The sequence below is a fragment of the Rattus norvegicus genome, chromosome 13 (assembly GCF_021556685.1).
Source record: "Rattus norvegicus strain SHRSP/BbbUtx chromosome 13, alternate assembly SHRSP_T2T, whole genome shotgun sequence".
Taxonomy (NCBI): Eukaryota; Metazoa; Chordata; class Mammalia; order Rodentia; family Muridae; genus Rattus; species Rattus norvegicus.
The window spans coordinates 32,181,708-32,205,285 of NC_141546.1; the positions used below are offsets into that span (position 1 = coordinate 32,181,708).

The 23,578-nt window shown below is 42.8% G+C and overlaps 1 protein-coding gene across 36 annotated transcripts in view; it reads left to right on the forward strand.

The window, feature by feature from the left end:
* The window catches only part of Clasp1 (cytoplasmic linker associated protein 1), a 221,554-nt gene that overhangs the window by 139,881 nt on the left and 58,095 nt on the right, over window positions 1-23,578 (forward strand). For 9 of the 36 annotated variants that reach the window (XM_087580632.1, XM_087580622.1, XM_087580635.1 and 6 more), the window contains 4 exons: window positions 12,382-12,485; window positions 16,071-16,315; window positions 18,372-18,435; window positions 21,040-21,203. In XM_087580632.1, coding sequence (XP_087436758.1) covers window positions 12,382-12,485; window positions 16,071-16,315; window positions 18,372-18,435; window positions 21,040-21,203 — 577 coding nt within the window. 36 annotated transcript variants of the gene reach the window in all.

A 23,578-nucleotide genomic window follows, 5' to 3' on the forward strand; every position in this document is an offset into this window, starting at 1 on the left:
ACTTTCTTGTTGTCTTAGTTTTCATACCCATTGGGTTTTGTCAGCATTTTTTTTTTACTTGACTGTTTACTGTGTACCAGACCCCTTTTTTTAGGCCCAAGAATTAGAAGATAATTAAATAGACTTAGCATCTCACATCCAAACCCTTCTAATCTATTGTTAAAGGTGGGGCTGTGAAACTGTACAGTATACTGTGGCAGGTACTCAGCACATCAGAAAGAAGGCCCTTTCCCGAATGTCCACTTGATCATCCTAGATCTCCTGATAACAGAGGTGTCCCAGAATACATCCTACTTTGAAGTCAAGGAAAAGATACTCTTTTGAAGAGAAGAGCATTTTCAGAAGCAGTTGGGCATGAAGGACTTGTTAGCTGAGTGGGATGGAGGTCAAGGCAGGCAGACTGGTAGGGCTCAGGCAGGGGTAGCTGGTAAGAAGTGGGAACATTTGATTTGAGCTCAGTTTCCAGGAGGAAATGTCTGAATTGCCACATCTGATCCTGCAACCACTCTGCTTTTGCCTCCAATTTTGTTAGGAAGACATTTTAGTCTAGGTGTGAATCTAATGTTGTCTTTACCTTTGTTGATTTCTGAAGTTTATGTACATTTTATGTTTGCAGTGCATTCTGTTATATCTAAACACAGGCTGTCCTGCTTAGGACACTTCAGTGTTTACCAAAGGTGCTACTTGTATCAGTTACTTCTTGTTACTCTGACAGAACACCTAACTGGCAGCTTAGGGAAAGATGGGCTCAGCTGCTCACCCTGTATCCGCTGTCAGAAGTGGAAGAGATGGATGCTGCTGTTAAGCACACTCTTTTGTTTATTTAGTCCAGGATCCCAGTCTACAGGATGGGTCTTCCTGCCCCAGGTTACCCTGTCTCAAAATTCCCTTACAGACATACCGAAAGGCATGCCTCCTTGGTGACATGTCCTGTTCAGCTGACAATCTGTTAACCACCAGACAACTTTCATGTTCTTATTGAAATTAGGGAATGATGCAGTTTTAGTAATCAAGTATAACTAACGCTAGGGCCTGCTGTTCCACAGTCCTTATCTGACAGTCTATTGTGTACAGTAGAAAAGGAACATTTTCAAGCCTTGAAAGCCAGTGTCTTGAAACTTCAGTAAAGGAATTTGTTTCCTTTCAAAGAGCTCTTATTTGAATTTGGTATTTTTCTTTTTTGTCTTTTTTATTTTTTGTCTTGTGTAACCCAGACTAGCCTAGAACTTAAGAGATCTGCCTACCTCCATCTCCCAGGTTCTGGGATGGTATTACCATGTCTATCTTCAGTATTACTTTGAAGAAACTTATTCCTTTGGTGCTTATGAATGCAACAAGTAGTGTTAGAGTTTTAAGATCATAAGTAAAATTCTGATTGATAGTGTTTTACTTCTGCTCATTATAAGAACACACATATATGAGCAAAATGTACCTTTACACTTACCCATTTATAAGGTGGTAGGTGTTTAGCGTTTTTCTGTAATAGTTTGCTATGATCATTGAGTTTATGCTAGATATATATTTGTATATCTAACCATTTGCTTTATTATTTAGCAGTTTTAAGTACAAATAATCAAAAGAGGGTAGCATGCTTTAAGAGTGTTAACTGTAACCCCCAAACCACTTAACTCTGCAGTTTTGGCAGCTACACTATACACTAGGCTTAGAATTTACACTAGAAGCTAATTCTAAGGCAAAGGAGAAGGTTCTGTGGGTAAGAGTACAAGCTAGCTACTCAAGCCTAACGGCACAAGATCGATCCCCAGAATCCACATAAAAAGCGAGATTTAGGAGGACACACTTGTAATCCCCACACTCCCATTGCAAGCTGGGAGGCAGAGACAGAATTACCTACAAGCTCATGGGCCAGCTAGCCTGAAGCTCATAACTCAGGGACAGAAACAAGAGAGACCCTTCCCTTTTTCCCCCCTAACCCTCCATAAGCTACCCAAACAATTAGGGAAGCACATTTATAAACTGTTGCACTTTGGGGTCTCTTAAAGACTTTACAGATGTGAGAACATCTGTAAAGCATCATGAGTGATTGTTAGCAGTTGCCTCCTGTGTGTTTTTCCTGTGCATTGAATGAAGAGACTAGGAAAGCCATTTAATATTTCGTAATCTGTATTGCATGGTATATATATATTTTAAATGTTTTAGACATTCTGGCCAAAAATACTTTGGAAGATTGAAGTTAATTAAATGATTTCTTTTAACTGTGAAACTAGATTACTGGGACATGGAAATGTCTAGAGGGACACTTTATTCCTCTAACTTACAGTTGCTTTCATTAATCCTCTCCTTTTTGCTTTTGCTGTGTGTTCTGGTTGGATCCTTTCTTAAAAGGGAGAAGTAAGGTTGGAGAGATGATTCAAGTTTGTATATCTAACCATTTGCTTTACTATTTAGCAGTTGTAAGTTTTATATATATATATATATATATATATATATATATATATATATATATATATATATATATAGAGAGAGAGAGAGAGAGAGAGTCTTGCAGAGGACTGGAATTGAATTGTGGGACCCATAACAGAGAACTCACAACCACCTCTAAATCCAGCCCAGTTGGATCTGACACCCTCTCCTCGCTCATGTAGGCATTGCACACACATAGAAGGATCACCTTTAAACACTATGATACAGGGTGGTCTTTTCAGGAAATACAAAACAAGTGGTTTTTGAAGACTTTGCCAGCATTTCAGATAAGCAGAGTCAAGAACTTTCCAGATTGACCGTTTTTAGGAGGATCAAGTATTTCTCATTGCCTCTCTCTCTTACACTTCCACCGTGCCAAAGCCTCACCTAGGATGTTTGCTGTGAGCATATGCTTCCAAGACAGACTGTATCTCTAGAGACACAAATTTTGGTTGGATGGATGGATGGATGGATGGATGGATGGATGGATGGATAGATTAGTGGAGATTATATGATTGAGTTTTGAGCACATAATCTATGAAACTAATTTTTCTGTGCTTGCTTTAGATCTTTCTGTAGATTCACTTTGGAACTAATGTTGTAAGTGGGTGTTTTTTTCTCTTGTGGCTTAAGTTACCCAACATATCACTCTTATCATAAAATGCCCTTTAATGGTGTTTGGGGCAATTATGGACAGATTTCTGACAAGACAGTTGACAGAATCCTTTTTCTGTGTGTTAAAGGAACCCATGAACATGGTGGGTGAAGAAATTCTCGGAAGAAACACCAGTAGGGTATGGCTTGTCATGAAGTTTATGTGGGCATTGCTCCATATCACAGCTGTTTACTCTTGTTAGTGGGCTCTGCTGCCTTCATAAGCAGGCCCACTCCAGAGAGAGCATGAGTTTTCATTTCTGCAGGATCTCCGTGATCTTGAAAACAGATAGGTTCTGGATAAAGTTAAGGTGTAGTTAGCTGAGCTTGCATTTAAATGAAAACTGCCTGATTTGTAATAGACAGTAGAAAGGTCACGATTTCCATGTATGTTGTTTGGCAAGCACCTGCGAAGTACATATGTGTGCATTTGTCTCCAATATCTTTCTCATATGAATGATGCGATTCTTTTTTATCCCTTAATTTCCTGTGGGGAAGATGAGAACCAGGGAAGCCCAGTGCCTTTCCCAGGGAGGCAGTGGCCGCTGTACAGGTCATCGAGGCTCAGGTGCGTCAGTCTCTGAAGATAAGCAGCCCCGCTGTGGGCATCTGAGGATGCTCCCGTGTGTGGTCTGTACAGCTTGACATCTGTCCGTGCTAAATGGTCACCAGTATTGTGAGTGGAAACGTTAATTTTCCTGTGTCATTTTGTTAGAATTAAGAAATTTCTAGTGAGGCCCTTGAGGGAGATCATTCAGATTACATTTCTGCATTGCATTTCCCTGCCTGTAGCATGCCAAGCATCCTGACATCTCTTACGAGCTTTCGGGATCTGGCATCACCCAGCAGGAAGTTACTGTGCACACACTAAGCTGGCTTCATTTCTCACTTACACGGTCTTCTTTATCGGAGAGTTTTATGATTCCGGTTAATGGGGAGTTCTTATTATAGTTAACTGAAAATCTTTGCTCTGAAACAATTGACAGTGTTTATTGAGATAGAGAAGATTTGCTTGTTTTTATACCAGAGAGTCAAGCTCATTAGTTTCCACAGTTTTGAGCCATTTCTATCTAGTCTAGAAGCATTTGACCTCTGAGGTGGTCTCTGGAGCTGTGGTGTTAGGTTTCCCTCCGCCCACATCAGGAAGCAGTGTTTCTAAAGAGCATTTCTCTTGGAACTTATTTCTCTTTCATCAAATTGAGAAGCACAGATATCATGGTCTTTCTGAGCTTCGTAGCCAAAATATTAGACCTTAGACTACTGTACGGCTTTGCCTTACAGTCTTAATGTTTCAGTGTTTTCAGTGAAAAATAAACCGTCCAGAAGCAATCATAAAATAATTACAATTCCAGGGTCATTAGAGAAGTCTTCTTTGCCAAGTACTGAGATTGTCAGTTTCCTAGCTGTGGAGAGAGTGATGAGCACCCGATGCGGCCTCAGCCTCTGATGGTCTAGATGGTTGGGTCTGTGTGTGATGGCTCTGTCTGACTGTGAGCAGTCTTCCCAGCTAGGTTGCGCGTTGGCTTCTCTGTAGGGCAGGCTACCCTGAGAAAGGTGAGCCATCTTCTTTTGTTAGGGAAGTTTGCAGACCTCAAGACCAGCATCCTTATTCCTATTATCCATCCACATTAGGTGGTCTTTTGGAAAACCAGGTGCCATTAAACAACTTTGGTGTCCTAAGCTCTTACTGAGATGTCTGCTAAAGCTTCGGACACTGGTTATTTCTGACATGCTTTGGATCTTATACTGGATGCCAGGCTGTCCTTTGGGAAGATTTCATTTCTCACATTTAAGTGTAATTTCACTCCGGTGCTTAAATCCACAGCCTTCTGAGGGACAGACCCTCCTGTCAGTGAGACCTCTTCGTGGGCAGGTGGCCCCATACTTGTCAATAATTACATTTAAGCAAATGTGACTGATGCTTGTGAGTTTTTCTGTCTTCATTAAATTTGTTCACCTTCTCTGAAACCCCTCATGCTGCACGCTAGCACGGAGCAGCCGTATCCCCCGACCCAGCATGAGTCAGGGGTGCAGCCGCGATACCAGCCGTGAGAGCAGCCGAGATACAAGCCCTGCTCGGGGCTTCACACCACTCGGTGAGTACCCATAGGCGCTGTGCAGGGGCTCCCAGTGCTTGTGCAGCCACTGCTGGGTGGAATGACCGCTTCCCTCTGCTGCCCTGTGATCCCATCTTCTCTCTTCCCTCTTCCTTAGTCACCCTTGTCGTCCTCTGCATGTATAAACCTTAGCAACTACCAGTCTTCACACATTAGAGGCAAAAAACACCATTTCACTCTGCCATGGCCATTCCTGGTCACTTGTCCCTGGGTAAGCCCATTGTGCTACTTTCTAACAGAAGGCAAAACTTAGCTGAAGTGAATGGCTGCCTGCACGTGAGGTGAACTCAGAATTTACACTTGATCATCAAATTTCTGGTTTACCTTTGCTTTTACTAAAGATTAGTTTATATAAAGATTTTTTTAGTATTGAGGATGGAACCAGGGCATCCAGCTTTAAGGGTGCTAGACTCTGAGCCGCATCCCTGGAGCTCAGTAGATATTATTCAAAGGAAGAACAGGAGCATAACTTTAAAACATATCGGAAGTTAAATGAATTTTGTTTTTAGTTTTAGGAACCCCATCTTGCTCTAAAATGGGCATACTCCATCTCTTATTAATTATCCATTCCCAAAGGTGTCCATCAACACTAATGAAAGGAATACTTTTATCCTTCAGCAGTTATTTTCAGGTGCTTGGTGGTGTCATCAGGATGTGTATTGTACTCTAAATGAGCAAAAGAGCAGAAGTGACCTTGTTGTAATTAGACCTGGGTCTGAGTGATCCTCATCCCCCCGAAGCAGGGGCTTCAGCAGTCTGTGATGTTGACTATGAGTTAGTTACTCAGCTGACCTTTTCATTCTGTGCATGTTGCTCCAAGAGAGAGGCAGTGGCAGATCAAAGCAGGAGGCCTGACTCCTGCTGTTGCCTGTGAGCTCACATCAACACACGGGCTCTGAAAACAGATCCCAGAGGCCTTCTAGACAGTTCTATTACTGTAGGCTCCTTCTTTTAAGTTGTCAGCTGGTCTCCTGTCCCTCAGGCAGGCAGCTTTCCCACTGTGTCAGGAATGCTGCAGTACCCTCCAGCTTTGGGTCAACAGGGATACTCACTTGTTCCCCTGAATGAACTGGTGATTTTTCCTTTTAAATTCAAGCTATGCACCTTGTACATCTTGACTCACTATTTGACCTTTCAGACCCCCGTTATATCAGCAAGAAATTCAATCTGTGGATGATTTTTTCTGTTAGAAGCAGGTCAACATTTTTCTTGGTGGCTGACACTTTACAGTCTGTGGACTGAGCCTTGAATTCTTACATGTGGTCTGTGGACCAGGCAAGGAGGGCTGAATTCTTTGTACATGGATTAAACCTAAGCAGTTGTTTGCTCTTTGGGTAAACAGATCTCTCAGGTGTCTTGGTGACATCCCAAAATATTGCTCTGTGTAGTTACTGTTGCCTAGGGCAGAAGCTGTGGCTCCAAGTGCACTCTGGCTTTATTAGCTGCTCTCTTCTGCTGTGGTCAGGGCAGTAGGAAAGATCACTTGAGCTAAATTTTTAAACCATGCCTTTTACCTCCTTGGGTTAAATCTGTCCCCCAAGCTTGTGTCCAAGGAGTAACAAAAAGTCACCATTTGAAGCATCAGCTGGCACAAGTGCCATCAGTCCCTGCTCACACTGAGGGACAAGCACCCGTATCGTCAGCCTCCAAGCCTGATCTTACAGTCATGCATTTACACTGCAGAACCAGGCATGGTTTGACTCCCAGCCTGCCTTGTTCTAAAGCAGTTCTCACGAATGTCTCTCACATTGCTCAGCAGTGTGTTAAATGCTTCTTAGTGAGCTTTCTTCCTGAATTAGATGCAGAGCACAGGGCATAAGAGTGTCCTGAAGTGTTGGTTTCCAGGCTTGGATAGGACCTGGGGATTTACACAGGCTTCCCAGAAAGTGGCTGTCCTGTGGGAGCTTGCTATGAATCCATGAACACTGCCTGTTCCTTGTTGGTTTCCATAATCACTTCCACCTGTTACCCTTTGAGTAAACTTAGACAGCCAGACCTTATTAGGAGAAAAGAAAGGTAATCGTATTTCAGTGAATGCAGAACTCTCTCTGCCTCTGTGGAGAATTGGTTCCAGGGCTGCTTGCAGATGCTGATGTCCGTTTTGTATAATGTTGGAGTATTACACACAACGTATGCTCCCTGTGCCTCCTGCCCATACATTTAAACCATCACTGGATTATTCATAATGTGAAACACAATGTAAACAGTAGGCAAATGGTGGCTGTGCTATGCTCTTTGGAAACTAATGACAGAAAGCACATTTATAGCTTATCGGCGTGGTTGGTTACAGCTGTGAATAGGCTGCCAGCTGTACCTGTTGATTTAAGTTTGCAGCGCTATGTTGAAGCTAAGTGAGTCTGAAAGCTAAATGAGGTTACAGACTGGAGAACTCTACTGCCAGTCAGGCTTTTACACAAGTGGGTCCCCTATGGGGTCCATTGCTGAGTGTATACTTGGGAATTCCACAGAGAAGTCATTACACAACACACTGTAGAATATTGTGTTCAGACCACGGAAATATGTTTTAAGAAACCTTCAGACAGATCAAGTATTGCTTAAAACCATGTTCAATGTAAGCTGTCAAGATACAGTGCTTGTGTGGTAGAAAAGAACTGCACAGTTCACTCTGGTCGCAACAAAACATTAACCAGCTTCCTCATTCAGGAAAGTGGTAAGTCTTGTTTTAGATACATCAGCTCAATGTTGTGTGTATGAATCTTCCAAAAAGAAGACCCCCTTCTCCCCTTTTAATTTCAAGCTGCTAAAGTTTGTATTGCTTAACAGGTAATGTTTGCTTTTTTATATCACATCTGCCATGGGATGTATGTTTTATAAAGTGACATGGGGGCTTAGAAATAAAGATGCATTGAACTTAGAGGTTTTGATGCTTTGTGACTAAATGTGTGAGTTTTAATATGTGCAGAATAACGGAGGGGAGTAAAGGGTTCTGCCTCACTGTGATTTGGTTAAATGTGGATATTCTACGATACGGCACCAAGGGAACAAGTATCTCCCCATTCTTCTCATTAGATGAGTATCTGGATATTATATGGACCTGTGACATCAGCATTTCAAACCAGTTTCTTATTTTATAATTATTTTGCAAAGTTACTCTCTTCACAAGGATGGAATTTAACATCCATTTCCTCAGGTTGATGAGTCATACACATATTACAAACAGTTGTTCATAAATATTATCCTAAATGTAGGTTTCTCTAAATCTCCTCTGCTGCCCAGTGCTAATCCTGTCACCAGCACTGCTATGTGCTGGCACTACTGACATTTAACATTCTCCCTGACAGACAAGAGGTAGGTACCAAGGTTTGCTATATTACCAAGGGCCACAGCTGGCTGTGGGCAAGCCAGGCCTGCCACTCGTGTTTCTGAAGTGGTGCTCATACTCCTGCAGCTGTGTCTCCAAGGAAAACCTCCACACGCACTGCCCGTGGACGCCCCACACTTAAACACGTACATTAATAGCTAGGGTATTTGCACGATAGACACGAAGTCTTTCCACTGGGCAGAGTGCAGTTGTTGAGCCCCCGTTACCCCATGAATTCCTGTCGAGATAAGATTATGAACCTCTCTGCTTCTGTTTTTGGTGCATGGTGGCATATGCATCACATACCAGTGACCCATCTCGTGAGCTGAGTTAACAATCCATCCTCTCGCTGTCTACCCGGGTTCAGGTGGTGCTCTGACTCCTGATGTTCTTCATGTGGCTTATTTCCATAATGGCTGATGGAAGCTTCGTGATGTGAATCTAAACCTGGAGTCCAAGTCCGTCAGTGCGTCCTTAGCATGAAGCACTGGAATGAGTGCCTCTGCCACGCCTCTGTGTGTGTACAAGCTGTGTTAGGCCAGCGGCCCCATGCAGCAGTATGGGGCCAGTCCTGCTGTCCATTCATACCCAGCACCATTTTGTCATGAGAAACGCGGCCTTGGTGATAGCAGCCCCCGCATTTCCTCTGGTACTTGTGTGTTAACCCTGTGGGTGTTGCCGTTCCTTTTACCTGCAGCCTCTCGACGTCATTCCAGGTCCACTAGTGCTCTCTCCACTGCTGAATCTGTTGGGCAGTCAGGTGAACAAGTGCTAACTGCATGACTCCGCCTCTCCATCTGTCCTCCCACCCCCATGTCCACCTCCGTTGCCATCGTGTCAGCCAGCGCTTGGCATGTGTGCGCCTCATGTTTGCCCTCCTTTGTTGTTCTTTTCTTTTGAGTTGTTGAATGTTTATGGTTCTGTTCATAGCTTGATGCTTGACCGCCTGCTTGACATTGTTTCTCTAGCATTCATCTTTACATCAAAACAAAAATCAGGGAACTACTTCTTTACACACACCTCCTCCCCAGGAAGAGAACAACCCAGAGTGGGTGTCACAGTCTCCCACAGGAGTGGGAGATTGATATCACCCAGCAGTCTTTGGTCTCCACAGTCCTCACTCACAGTCCTAACGTTCAGATGCTAAGTTAGTTGTATTAGTGTCAGGTTCGTTATTTTCAAGTATCAGTTCACACACCTCAGATTACAGCATACATAATTTCACACACATGAAAATAAATATATTGCCCTGAACGCTTTATAGAAAAGCAAGATTAGGATCCAGACCATTCACAGGCCAGAGGTTGGTCCCATTGCCTGTGAGCACCTAACTGTCTGTCTCAGCTTCATTTAACCAAACCTACTGCCACAGGTGCACAGTGAGTGTCTAAAGATGCATCCATATGCCACCTTAACTGGCGTCATCCTCATACACTAACAGCCTCTAATGGCTAGTTTCTCGATGGAGTCAGCACGCTCTCCTAATCCACCAACTGTTAATAGTGCTGAGGCTTACCTGTCTATCAAGCCAACTCCTTGCCCTTTGGTAGGCAGCTGCGTGTTTTCACCATGTAGGCCCTGACTGAATGTGTTTCTCTAAGGATTAGGTGCCAGACGGAGGGCACAGTCCTCCGTATCCATCCCTCAGCAAACAGCTTTATCCTAGTATTGGGACAGTGAGTGTGGACCACAGGGGTTTGCCTGGTGAAAACAGAAAGCCTGTCATGCTTAGATGGAGACCAGCATGTCCCCTTTAGATCGCAGTCACATTACCTACTCTGTCAGATGACTGACAGTCGCTGTGTGTGGCAAAGCTATATGCATCTGGGAAGCACTGAGTACTTGCTTTATTATTATAAGTTTTAGTTTTCTGTCTTAAAAAAGTCAATATTGTCCCTGGAGTAAGAATTGCTGGCATGAAATTTACTTGTGTTTTTTTTTGTTTGTTTGTTAGTTTTGTTTTTAAATTTTTGTTTTTAAGACTTTATGTTTATGCTGGATAACTTTTAAATGGCTTTTACTGAATTACTCATTTTGTTACTCATATATTCCCTGCTATCTACCCTTTTTTAATGGAATAAAAGTAAGCCAAAGTTACTCACAAGGCAGCATGCACATAAACAACCCTTAATTCTGCCCTGCTTCACACGCTAACCAATGAGCATTCGTGTGGGTATGAGTTGACTGTCCATGGTCTTTGTAATTCTTATAGCAATAGTAGCTCACCTCCAAAACTTAATGGAGTAAGATGACGTTTGTAATCATCGGCAAGTGCATTAAAAAAGGGGATAGTATGACATACGATTGTTTTTCTTTATTAAAGAATCTGTGACTGTGTATGAGTCTTTTGACTAGCAGTGTTTAAATTATATTCCCTGCCTGTGGGGGTAGAAGGGTAAATTGTTTTGAAATTGATATTTTTAAAAAGCTAAATAACACTTTATTTTAAAGTTCATTAGTTTTGTAGATGATGTCTTGTTTTCTGTCCAAAGGCTTAAATATATCATTTTGTAAGTAAGTCAATTCATAGTGCTCAGTCAGCATGTAGAAGCTGCCAAGCCTGACACCTTGAAGTCAGTGTCTGAGACCCACCAGTGGAAAAAGAGAACGACACCTGCAAGTGGTCCTCTGACGTATGAGTGCCAGAGCCCCTCCCCACAAAGTAATAAATAAATTAAAATATAATTTAAAACAAAAGATCAAGTTCCATAAAATAAATACTCCGTTCCATCCATTCTCAATGCTGTATTGCTGAAGTGTGGCCAAGGCAGAGGTTTGTTTCTCCTGGTCCAAATGGTGTTTTCTTTATTAACTCAAGAAGGACTTACTTTTTTATCTTAACATTTAAGTATTAGAATTTTGATAAGTAAACTTTTCATCAGTAGATGGTGATCCCTCCCTGGAATATATAATTCTACAGGCTTTCTCCTGGAGTTTTAAACTCTAGCACTATTTAAATAAAGCAGGTCAGCTGCTTAAAGAGAACTTAAAAAGAAAGTCTCCATTTACCCTGATGAGGAACAGCCCTAGGGGGCTCTAGAGGTGGCACTGTGGTTAGGAGCACTACTGCTTCTCTCTCTCTCTCTCTCTCTCTCTCTCTCTCTCTCTCTCTCTCTCTCTCTCACACACACACATACACACAAATAGAAAATATTTTAAATAAGAACTTTAGAATCATTGCTTAAATTGCAAATATTTATCTTAAGGTTTTGAATTCCTTCTGCCTTTTCTATATAAAATTTATCATTTAAAATCCTTAAAGGGACTCAGGTAAAATCTAGATGATATCTAGATGATTAATGTTCTAAAAAGAAGGCACTAGATTTTTTATGGTGATTATTAGATAATTTTAGTAAATTAATGTTTAAATAGTATTTATATTAACTCTTAATAAAAACGCTAAGAAAAATTAAAGTCAATTTAATAATTTATTTCAGGTTTTTACTTTTTCCATCACTTTGCATTAAATCTTATTTCCCAAACCATGAAACTTGCTTATATTGGATAAACATCAAGGGTACTTTCTTCTAGAAGGAAAGTTAAATAGATGAAAAGATTCAACCTAGAGCCCGGCTTCCATCTATAATAAATTCTTCTATCGTCTGTCTCAAGCCCTTTCATAACATCATGTCTAAAGCAGGCTCCACTTAAAACAGCAAAATACAAAGAAGGAAAAGCCCATATTGTGACCCATTCGTGTCAAATGTAAGGGCCTCAGCCCCTCCCACTGGCAGGCAAGTCCAGTGCTATTCAAACTGGCTAGGGAATGTTGGTGTCTCTGTCTTTAGCGGAAGGAGGGAGTCCTCGCAGGAGACTGAGAAGATGTAAGTAGACTGACATGTGCTGCTTCTGTTTTCTGAATAGATCGGTTTGGGCTGGGCCAGTCAGGACGGATCCCTGGTTCTGTGAGCGCCATGCGAGTCTTGAGTACCAGCACAGACCTGGAAGCCGCTGTGGCCGACGCTCTGGTAAGGGGCACAGGGAGGATGGAGTGAGTCACAGTTATTCATCCATAGTTTTCTGTCTTAACAAAAAATTGATGTCAAGTCAGATGACTAAATTGTCTTTTAAACTCTTCTTCCAAAGCGTGTGAATAGGGCTGGGATGATGGGGTCAACCATTAAAAGCATAGGCAAGGGTGGACCAGAGTTCAGATGGCGGGGGGGGGGGGGGGGGGCTGTATTCCCAGCATTCCAGAGGCAGAAATGGGATCCTCTGAGCGATCTGGTCAGCTAGACGACATACTAGTTCTCTGTATTGTGAGAAACCCTGTCTCCAGTGAGGAAGGTGTTAGGGCAGTCAAGGAAGACCCTTGACAGCCACGCTCACAACCACATATACATTCACAGAGAAAAAGTTATGTAAAGTTTATTTTTTTCCCTCTCACACTCTTTACAACACAGAGTCAAATTGGCCTCCTAATAAACAGCATCGGCAGGAAGTCTGGGTGGCCTTGGGTTTCCTACATGCCATCTCACTATCCTCTCCCCCCCGCGTATCATAGCTTCTTTCCCCACACCATTTCCTGTTTTCCATCCTGTTGCCTCTGTTGCTTTGATAACAAAGCTACATGTATGATTGTAGCAGTGGATGATAGACTCTGAGACCTGAAAGTTACATTTATTCTGTTATGTGATTCTGACATGGGAGAGTCACCTACACCCCAAAAAATGGATCAACGTAGTATTTGAGAAAAGGAGCCAGGATCAGGGAGATAGCTAAGCAAACATTTGTCATGAAAACACAAGGACCCAGGTTAAGCCCCAGAATCCATGTATAAAGCTGTGTGTGGTGGTACACCCTAGTCATCACAGCACCAGAGAGATGGAATGGGCGCCTGGCTTGCCAGTCCAGCTGAATCCATGATTCAGGTAAAAATGAGGCTCTGTCTCAAAAACCAGGTAAACGTCTAAGGAATGGCACCCCAGTTTGACATCCCTCCCCTCCCTACTTACACACAAAGAAAAATTTTCTAAATGTTAAGATTTAGTTGTAAAGCACGGGGGGGGGGGTGTGCATATTATGTTATAATATTTGTGTGGGGGGGGATCAAAGGCACATGGGTCCTTCAGTCTGTGGCACAGCAAACATTCCTGTTGGATCAGTTTGTGCGGAACTTGCCTCCTGGCTGGTAAGAACAGCCTCACATACCTAGGTCATGTACCCAGCACTTGAAATGGTCTCATCAGTGCCCCACCCACTGCTGTTCTAAGATGTATTCTCTTGTTAGGAAACAAGCAAACATAACACTACCCTGCTTTTCAGTCTGAGGTTTTGAATTTAGCCTGCACCACCCGATCAGTGCCTTACGGTCTGTGGCTACTGTGAATCCCGCTCTTGGCACTTTGCGTTTCTGCTTTGTTTGTTCTGCTCAGTTAGGTTCTTTCCTTAGTGTGCATCTGAGAGGAAGCTGTCAGCCACTCTCAGATACTTTCTGCTCAGCATCCAGCCTGGCCAGCCTACTCATGAGCCTTATGAACAGAAGGACTTTTTTCTGACAGGTACTGGAGTGTCCAGCACTGCTCTCACCATGGTTTTAACCTGAGTCAAGAGCTGGGATAGAATCCAATGAGGCTTTCTTGTTCAAGTCCTAGCATTCTGAATGTTCCTTTTATTTATTCAGAGACCCTCGAGAGTGGTAGTCAGGGGGCTAGGAAACAGTGGGCTGAACCACTGGCTGAAAGGGACTTCCAATTAGAGCAGGGTTTGTTTGTTTTTAGTTACTTAAAACCCACATAAGGAAGTGTGTGGAAAGTTCTACAAGGCAGAGTGGAGCTCTAGAGAGTCAGACCTTTCTGATTCACTTGAGCTCTCCTTTGGGCCCCACTCCCATTCTGTCCTTTCTGCCCTTGCTCCTTTGTTTGCTGTGTCTGGTCTCTTTGAGTGACCTGCTTCTGAAGAGGAACAGGCCAGAATGGTAGGGAATCTCTGCCTACCAAATGGGAGCCTCTGGGGTAGGCAGATCTCATAGGGACAAACAATGGGTATGGGAAATCTCAGCGAGAGTTCTACCATGAAATAGAGAGCCAGGGACAGATCCAGAGGGACTAGGACATGCCATTTGGAAGGCAGTCTGCTACGATCTACTCCAAACCAACTGCTTGCTGACCTGTGTTTTTGGTTTGCTAAGAGATGTTGCTGTACACTTTTGTTGCCAGAGCAATCCCCACATATGCTTCTGACATAATTCTCTATGCTTTTTCCCATCCTTCAATATTCCCTGCCTACAGCTGTTAGGAGACGCCAGGAGCAAGGTACCCGTGCTTTAACTTTTGTTTACAACTGTTTTTTCTGTTGCAAGTGTATTTCTTTTAGAGTTTAGTTGAAAGCAGCACAAAATGTAGTTGTAGTTAGAGATTCTGGTCTCCATGTCTCTGGTAAGCATTCTGGTTTGCTGCCGTGTGATGGAGTCCATCCCCTTTTGCATCCTTCCGTGAGGCTGCTTTGTGTTTGTCACTCTGCTCCCTGTCCTTCCTGTGTTTCATTTTATTAACTCAGTTTGTGTCTACTTTATAATCATAACTTCATGAGCAGGTCTATCGGCCAACCTTTTCTTTTTTGTTTTAGGAAATCTGACTTATATGTAAGTGTAAATCATATGTAGGTTATCATCTAAATCAAAAACATTTTTAAAGGTGAAGAAGGGATTCTAGGAATAATTTTTGCTGGGACAGAAGGCAGTACTGTCCTGAGCAAGCTGAGATTCAAACTAATTAACATTGTTTGAAAATTAAAACTGTTTATGTGGCTTGAGCCAAACTGTGTTTAGGAAACATTCTGTTTCAAACTTCCCATACTATATATGGGTTTAACACACTGTCTTATATGGAGAGTGTGAGAGGGGAATGGAGGGGGCTATTGTAGTCCTCATTCATGTTAAATGTAGAAACCCATTCATGTTAAAAACCAAATGATGCTATTAACTAAAGTGGCTCATACAGTCTGGGACCCTTTTGCATAGAATATCTCTACCACTAACATTTCAACTGCAAACTTCTAAGCAAGCATGATTGTTCAAGCAAGGGCAGCCACAGAACATGCTTAAGGTAGATCGCTCCGCGCTCTGCAGGGCTTAGCATGTGCACACAGCTGCAGTGAATGGGTGCTTCGTCTTTCAGAGCTTCATTAAACCCTCACACTAGTCTGCTGAGGCAGGTGCGGTGGTTACCCTCCTCGAGAGGAGTCACCAAGGCAGAAACTGACAGTTTTTCAGCAGTAATACCAGGATTCACACCAAAGTCCATCCTGCTGAAAATCCCCTTTTCTACCCTGCCCCCACATATATACATACTTTCTACAAGATGACAAATTCTTTCTTCTTCACAGAAATGTACAACATGACAACATCACCTACCTTGACAGTTCTGTTTTTAATTTCCTAATCTGTAAGCATAGAAAACGTGTGTGTGTGTGTGTGTGTGTGTGTGTGTGTGTGTGTGTGTGTGTGTGTGTGTTTAACTCTACACTGTAGCTTTTAATGGATGTGTCATGACTGGTTTCGCCTTTCCACTTCTTCCTTGCCCTGCTCCTCGTGTCCTCGTGGGACATTGCAGAAGAAGCCTGTGAGGAGGAGGTACGAGCCCTACGGAATGTACTCTGATGATGACGCCAACAGTGATGCCTCTAGCGTGTGCTCTGAGCGCTCATACGGCTCCAGGAACGGTGGCATTCCCCATTATCTGCGGCAGACTGAAGATGTAGCAGAGGTTCTCAACCACTGTGCCAGTTCCAACTGGTCAGAAAGGAAAGAGGGGCTTCTAGGCCTGCAGAACTTGCTGAAGAGCCAAAGAACACTGAGGTAAGGCCACACATCTCAGTCCCATTAGACCCCTCAAAGGCTTTGAGGGGTCTCTGCCGTTGTAAAGTCTGCAAAGCTCTAGTCACGGGTACTACATAGTGCCTGCCACTCAGACGTCTGAAAACATCTAGCAAACTCACTGTTACCTATTAGGCTGCTGGGACATTGGTCCCTGACAGGTGCACATCTGACAGGAGCGTCCTTTAGAGGATGCTCCCTGAGGAGTCAGGTACAGAAAGTAGCTGTGTGCTGCTAGGGCTCACTTCTCCCCAAGGCTCCAAGACCAACTGCAGCAAGTAGAGGTCTGTAAACTCATACCATTCATGTGCACAACTTAGGCGTGTGCCAAGCAAGCCTCCGATGGCATAGAGCACTCCCAGTAGCAGCAGCATGCTCGCTTTGTAATGGTTATTTCCTATACCTTCCTTTGGTATTTCATAAAATATTTAAATAACCAAGCATTGCTCAGACTAAATAAAGGATACATTTATACCAAGGTTCATCACAGCTCTGTTGCCACTGCCGTGCTAGTACTTTGTAACTGTTTTGAAATAACAGAAAGATAGCTAGGTATGGTAGTATATGCCAGGAATCTCAGTATCTGAAACAGGGGGATCCTTGTTAGTTCAAGGGAATCCTGGACCTACATAGTAAATTTTGGGCCAATCTAGACTACAGAGTGAGAGCCTATCTCTATCCATCCCCCAAATAAAAGGAGAGAAAAAAGGATGAAGAGATGGAGAGTGGAGGATGAATGTATTTATTAATTAAACCTGTTAGTATGTCCTTGGTCTTATGCAGATGTGAGTAAAGAATGTGGAACCCATGAAACACACTGTATTATCACTTATACCAGTAACTATAAATTATAACAGTGAATTGAGCATTACTACAAAGAAAGGCAGGGTTTTTTGTTTGTTTGGTTGGTTTGTTTTGTGTTCATTTTGATGAAAAAATTGTGAGCCTGAATAAACAGGTTTGTGGCCAAAGACGGAGGACCCTTCTGGGCCCTGTGTGTTCGTGAGCTGGCTGAACTACATGGCTGGCTGAACTCAAGGCTTCGCTGTCCAGTCTGCACATCATATTCACCCTTGCTCCCATTAACCCATTCTGTCCATGAAGATGATATGAGAGCTCCTGTCACATTCTTCAAGTACCCAGGCACACTAGTGATGCGCCCAACACAGCATGAGTGTGATTTGTCATGACTGTTCTTGAAGTCTTGTTGACTGGTCCACTTTCTGCATTCATGGTATTTGCTAGGTGCCCCCCTCACCCCGCAGTGGCCCTTAAGAGCCTGCTAGCCCTGACCACGTCTAGATTATTGAAGGACCATTGCGGCATCTAGATGCCAGATGCCTGAACAAGTGGATCTGTTCCCGCGTGACCAGAAAGAGAATAGTTCCTTCCAACCTTCATGTGAAAAGGGGACTCAATTATGCTTCATGGATGAGAGAAGGCAGGGGACACCAGTATGCACTGAGGCTTTTCATGGTCCTACTACTAGCCATTTTCGTGGACAGTCCTCAGCCATGTGGCATAAGGCTTATCCTCAGTCCCCTGAAAGAACAGGCACAAGGATGCTACTGAGAGAAGATTGCAGTATGTGGTCCAATGAGATGCTCAGTGGATAATGGTACTCACTGCCCAGCCTGGCAACCTCGTTCAATCCTTGGGCCCCATGTATAGAAGGAGAGAACTTACCTCCATAGTTTGTCCTGTGATCTTTACACACACACATACATGTGCACACATGCATGCACACACGTGCATATATAAATAGCCTAGCAGGTAGAAAATTGACTGAAGTAAGGAGATGTGGTTCATACCTCTCCACTTCGAGCTAGCGAGAGTAGATGGCAATAAGGTCTGTTTCCTCACCCTAAAATGAGACGGACACTATATCTTTCAGACTCTCAATTTCATCGCGAATTAGATAATTTATTTGAGATAGAATTTTTATTACATAACTCAAGATTAGGTAAAGGGATTTTAATCTAATTGCACTGATGACATTGCATTTTAAACTCACTTATTTTTATTTTTTCTCTACTAGTCGAGTAGAATTGAAGAGACTGTGTGAGATTTTCACCCGAATGTTTGCTGACCCTCACAGCAAGGTAACCAGGCCTTATGTATATTCTGTGTGTGTGCCTGTGCAAACTGTGTAGTACACCCCAGAATTGAGAGAATTCCCTAATAGTCTACATTAACATCTTCCAACATGTAATTCCTTGGAACTTACATGGCCATTCCTTTCAAATTAAGTGTACCTCAAATAAGGAATTTCATGAAAGGAATTAGATGGAGTCTTCTATTCCATCAGCAGGAATTTATGTCTGTCTCCTTTTAGCCAGTGTGCTAGGTTCTAGAATTTTAAACTCTCCTATTTATAAGTATATAAATAACATATATATTATATAATGTATATTTTTAAAATGTTCCAGTAGTGGGTAAATAATATGGTTACCTCGGTATCTCAGGTAGAATTTTTACTGTACATATTATTATCTATTTGTTGCCTTTATTCTAAAACCAAGTTGAGTTATTTCTCCTGATGGAATCTGGCCGTTCCTAAGAACTTGATAGATGGAGTTCTGCTAGGTAGTACGTCCGCCTTCTGGGGCACCAAGCTCTGAGGACTGCCTTTTCAACAGGAGAGTACTGCTGAGGAAAAGCTGTACAGACTGGGACAAAGTCCTTTTTAGGAACTGCCCTATGCTCCATCTTTCTCAGAAGACCCACTAGGGGGTAGTGTTGAAAGGGGGCCTCTTTATAAAAGTTCCCTGGATTTAACTTTATTTTAAGTAAATACTGTTATTTGGAAAGAAGCTAGTAAGAGCTCGTGAAAGAATGAGAAAATGGAGAGATGATGTGAGCGCTAAGGGGTTAAACACCAGATAGATACTGGGTGTGGGAATAAATAGGAACTTATTTCATTGTGGACAGGATTGTACCAGCAAAGGTGGTCTCTTCCAAGTCAGACCTGGAGAATAAAGCCTGTGATGACAAAGTCAGGCAACTTCCTTTCCTTTCTTCTTTCCTACTCTTGCTTCCTCATAGGAATCGTCCTTGAAGTAGTAAATATCCATCCACCATCTATCCATTCATTCATTTATCTATCAATTCATCCGTCCATCCATCCACCCATCCACCCACCCACCCACCCATCCATCCATCCATCCATGCCTCCATCCACCCACCTACCACCTACCACCTACCTGCCTACCTATCCATTTATCTATCAACCCACATATTTACCATCCATCCATCTACTCACCCACCCATTTATCCATCAACCTATTCACCATGTACCCACCCTCCATCCAGTCACCCACCCATCCACCCAGTCATTCAGTATTTCTTGAATTCCTTCCGTGAGTTAGGGATGTGGAAAAACAAGGCAAGACAAGAGCCCCAGGGACCAAGCACAGGGTGCTTCTCCTTGCTCTTGTTCCTGCAACAATACTCACTCTGTCGGCCATGAAACCTGTCTATGAAGGCCTTCCAGAAAGGACATCATTAAAGGCATCAATTTTAAACCCCCAAAAGACTGAGTTTAAAGTTCAGATAGATAACCAAAGATCTTAACATCAAGTTTTTTCTCTATGAAGTATTATTAAGATTTAAACCATAAGTATAACATAACTGGTAAAAGTTATACCATAAGGAATATTATGTTAGATGGTTTCACATTGATGAACTTTTTGTTACCCATTACCTCTAGATTGCTGATTCAGAAGCAGAATGTGAGGATAAAGAAGGAAATTTGTTTCCATCAGAAGGCTCTTGTCCAGTGAGTTGGAGGTCTCAGTTTAGTTCATATTCTTAGCTGCCTGAGCAAAGCTAGGAGTCCCACCTATCAGAGCTCACTGACTTCCTGAGCTGTCATTGGAGACCCTCGTGGTGAATAGTTGCTGTGATAGAATTGAGGAGGTGTAGGGTGGGTGTCCCAGCATAACACCAGGGTTGGGGAGCCTAGTGCCATTTCCTTCCCTGAGACAGGCTTAGGGATGCTCCACTCTGCACTGTTTACCTTGAGTAGCAGCAGTAACTACATAGTGGCATGAGAGTTCACAGGAGTTGTCAGTAGTTCCTCTGATAACCCTACTCTTAACATCTGAAATTGGCACACATAAAATTACTTGACAAAAGTCACTGGTTACAAAAACATGAATAGGGCTTCGACCCCTTGACACTCCTCTGTAATGGTATGCATTGAATGCTAGGGAGTGAGTCAGAATAATATGCAATCAGGACAAGACACCACCACCCCTGTCTCTCTGTCTTTTTTTCCTCTCTCAGAAAACGCTCCAGGATGAAACTCCAAAACCTTTATTTCTCTCTGTACTGACAGTTACAGGTTTATATTGAGGGAGAAAAGAATATTTTATCAGTTCATAGCTTTTTCAGAATTGTTAAAAGGAACTGCATGAAACTGGTATTACTTTGCTGTGAACTAACACGGAATTTGTTTTGTTGCATGGCCTGGTGTGCGGTGGAATTCACAACAGAGAGTAAGTGTCAAGTACCTCCCCACTCCCCTACCCCAAGCCCATCCCCATATTCTGCTGTGTGCTTGTTTGCCTCTCAAGATGTGAGCAGTAGTTAACCTGAGTGACAAGACTGGGCTAGGCTAGCTCTGTCAGGCATTTGAAACATTCTCAGGCTATGGCGGAAGTCATAAAGGCAGCGTGTGAGGTCCTTGCTTTTCTCTTGTGCAGGTTTTCAGTATGTTTTTGGAGACCCTTGTGGATTTTATAATCATTCATAAGGATGACTTGCAAGACTGGCTCTTTGTCCTTCTCACACAACTACTTAAGAAAATGGGAGCAGATTTACTTGGATCTGTGCAAGCGAAAGTTCAGAAGGCTCTAGATGTCACCAGGTAAGCATTTAGGACTTGCCATGCTACTGCTATAGGAGTTTTGGCCATAGTTTTAGTCCTTCGTTTTGTTTGTTTTTCAAGACAGAGTTTCTTAATGGTGTCCTGGCTGTCCTGGTCCTTGTTTTGTAGACCAGGCTAGCCTCAAACTCAGAGGTCCACCTGCCTCTGCCTCCTGAGTGTTGGGAATAAAGGCAGCACTGGCACCACCAAGCTTGTGGTTTTAATCTTTACGAAGTTTGTCCTTGCTCACATGTCATCTTTAAGTCACTAATATTTTATGAGTACCTATAAAATGTATAGAACTTCAAAATTTCCCTTTATTTTATAAAAAATTTAGAGATTAATATTTAGAATATTTGTTTATAGCTTTCTGAAGTTCTTATATTTTAATACTTCAATTTTATATAATGTGCCTCAGAAATTTAGCAATATATGATGTAGAAATTTGTTGGACCATAAACTGTCTCTAAATTGACAGTTCTGGGGCAAGAGAGGTGACTCAGTTGTTGAAGTCCCATGCACGCATGAGGACCTGATTTTTAGGTCCCAGCACTCTGTTTGCACCTGTCATCCTAGCGCTGGGAAGTGGGGACAGGAAGATGCCTGGACTTGCCAGTCAGTCAGTCTGACCAACTTGATGAGCTCATGATTCAGTGAGAGACCCTGTCTCAAAATATTAGGCGGCAAGTGATTGAGGAAGGCACCTAATGTTGACTGCTGTCTCCACATGCTCTTTGTGTGCACTGTGTGTGTGTGTGTGTGTGTGTGTGTGTGTGTGTGTGTGTGTGTGTATCCAGAAATAAATAATTAACACAGAAATAACTTACTTAAGTCCACGCATATACAGAAATAGTTCCTCAACTTAGAGTTTGAGAATAGTAACCATCTTTGTAGCTTGCCTGGCTATTGCCGTGGCTCAGAAACACTGGGGAACTGTGCTGCCCCACAGAAGCCTGGTGCTTGCTGTGCAGCTGTGGGGTGTTAGCATGCCTGGACTAGACTTGAGTGACGATGTTCACAGTGATCTGACTGATATGGTAGAAGATAGAGGCTAAAGGGAGATTCATGGCTCTCTGAAAAGAACAAGTGATTCCCAGGCATTCAGAAGCTATTAACTTGGCAGCACCTTTTATAGAACCCACGGTTGATAGACTGGGACAGACCCCAGGTGTCCTGGGGTTTTCCAAGGGAAGGAGCTCAGAAGTGACATGGGGTTTTTAACAGTGGGAAACAGAAGCTGTGCTGACTTGCCTATGGTCACAGTTGGTTACCCATTCTCCAACTCTGAGCCATGGAACTATTTCTGTATATGTGTGTGTGTATATTCAATTATTTCTGTATCAATTATTTCTGGATACACGCATGTATACACACACACACACACACACACACACACACACACACACACACACACATATGAGTACACACAAAGAGCACGGGAGACCAGCAGTCAACATTAGGTGCCTTCTTCAATCAATCACTTGCCATCACAAGCAGGAGAATTTCTGGCCTTCGCTCTTTTGTCTGCCCCTATGATTCCAGGCTGCCCTATAGGTTTGTGTGTCCGTCCTCCTGCACCTTCTTGCTCAGTTAGCATATGCCACCAACACACCTACGCTTGTAGCTCCTACATGGCCCACTGCCATGTGGGATTTGTGAGTCTACACTCCAATGCCATTGGGTTTCTTAGCCTGCTAACCTGTGTAATTTGCACACATTTTCTTCTGATTTTGAAAGAACTAAGAGTAGCATACATATGATAAGTCTTCCAAATTCTTCTTCTACTGGATGATTCCTCCTAACAGAACTTGAGAGCAGCACTGTGCACCAGTGCCTGGAAACCTTACAAAGGGTTGACCAGGGGTTGACTGAGTAGTCTGGTCTAATATAGGACCACAAACAGCCATGCAGGTAGGAAGATGTGGCCTTACTAAAATATGGATCCAGTGTTTTCAGACTTGATAAACAGTCAAAAGCATAGATTTTTGTAACATATTTAAAGATGTTTTTATGACTCTGTAAAGTCCAAATAAAACATGTGTGAGTATGAATGAAAGATTCATTAAAGTTTTTTTGAATGGTGGGAATATTAAGATTGTACTCCTATATTTTGGTGATTAAGAAATACAATTGGATATAGCTCAGTGAGTTTTTTCTCTCTCCTTCCCACCGTGCTCACCCACCCCTTTCACACTCACGCACAGTGGGAGGAAAGTAGAACTGTGATCTTTAGTGTCTTCCTTGATGCCCCTTCTTATAAGAGTCTTAATCTTAGGCTGCACAGAGTACTCAGTGCTTGCTCCACAAGCATGAGGATTGGAGAGAGCGCTGGGTTCAAATAATAGATCCCATCTCAGTGAGTAGAGTGATCGAGG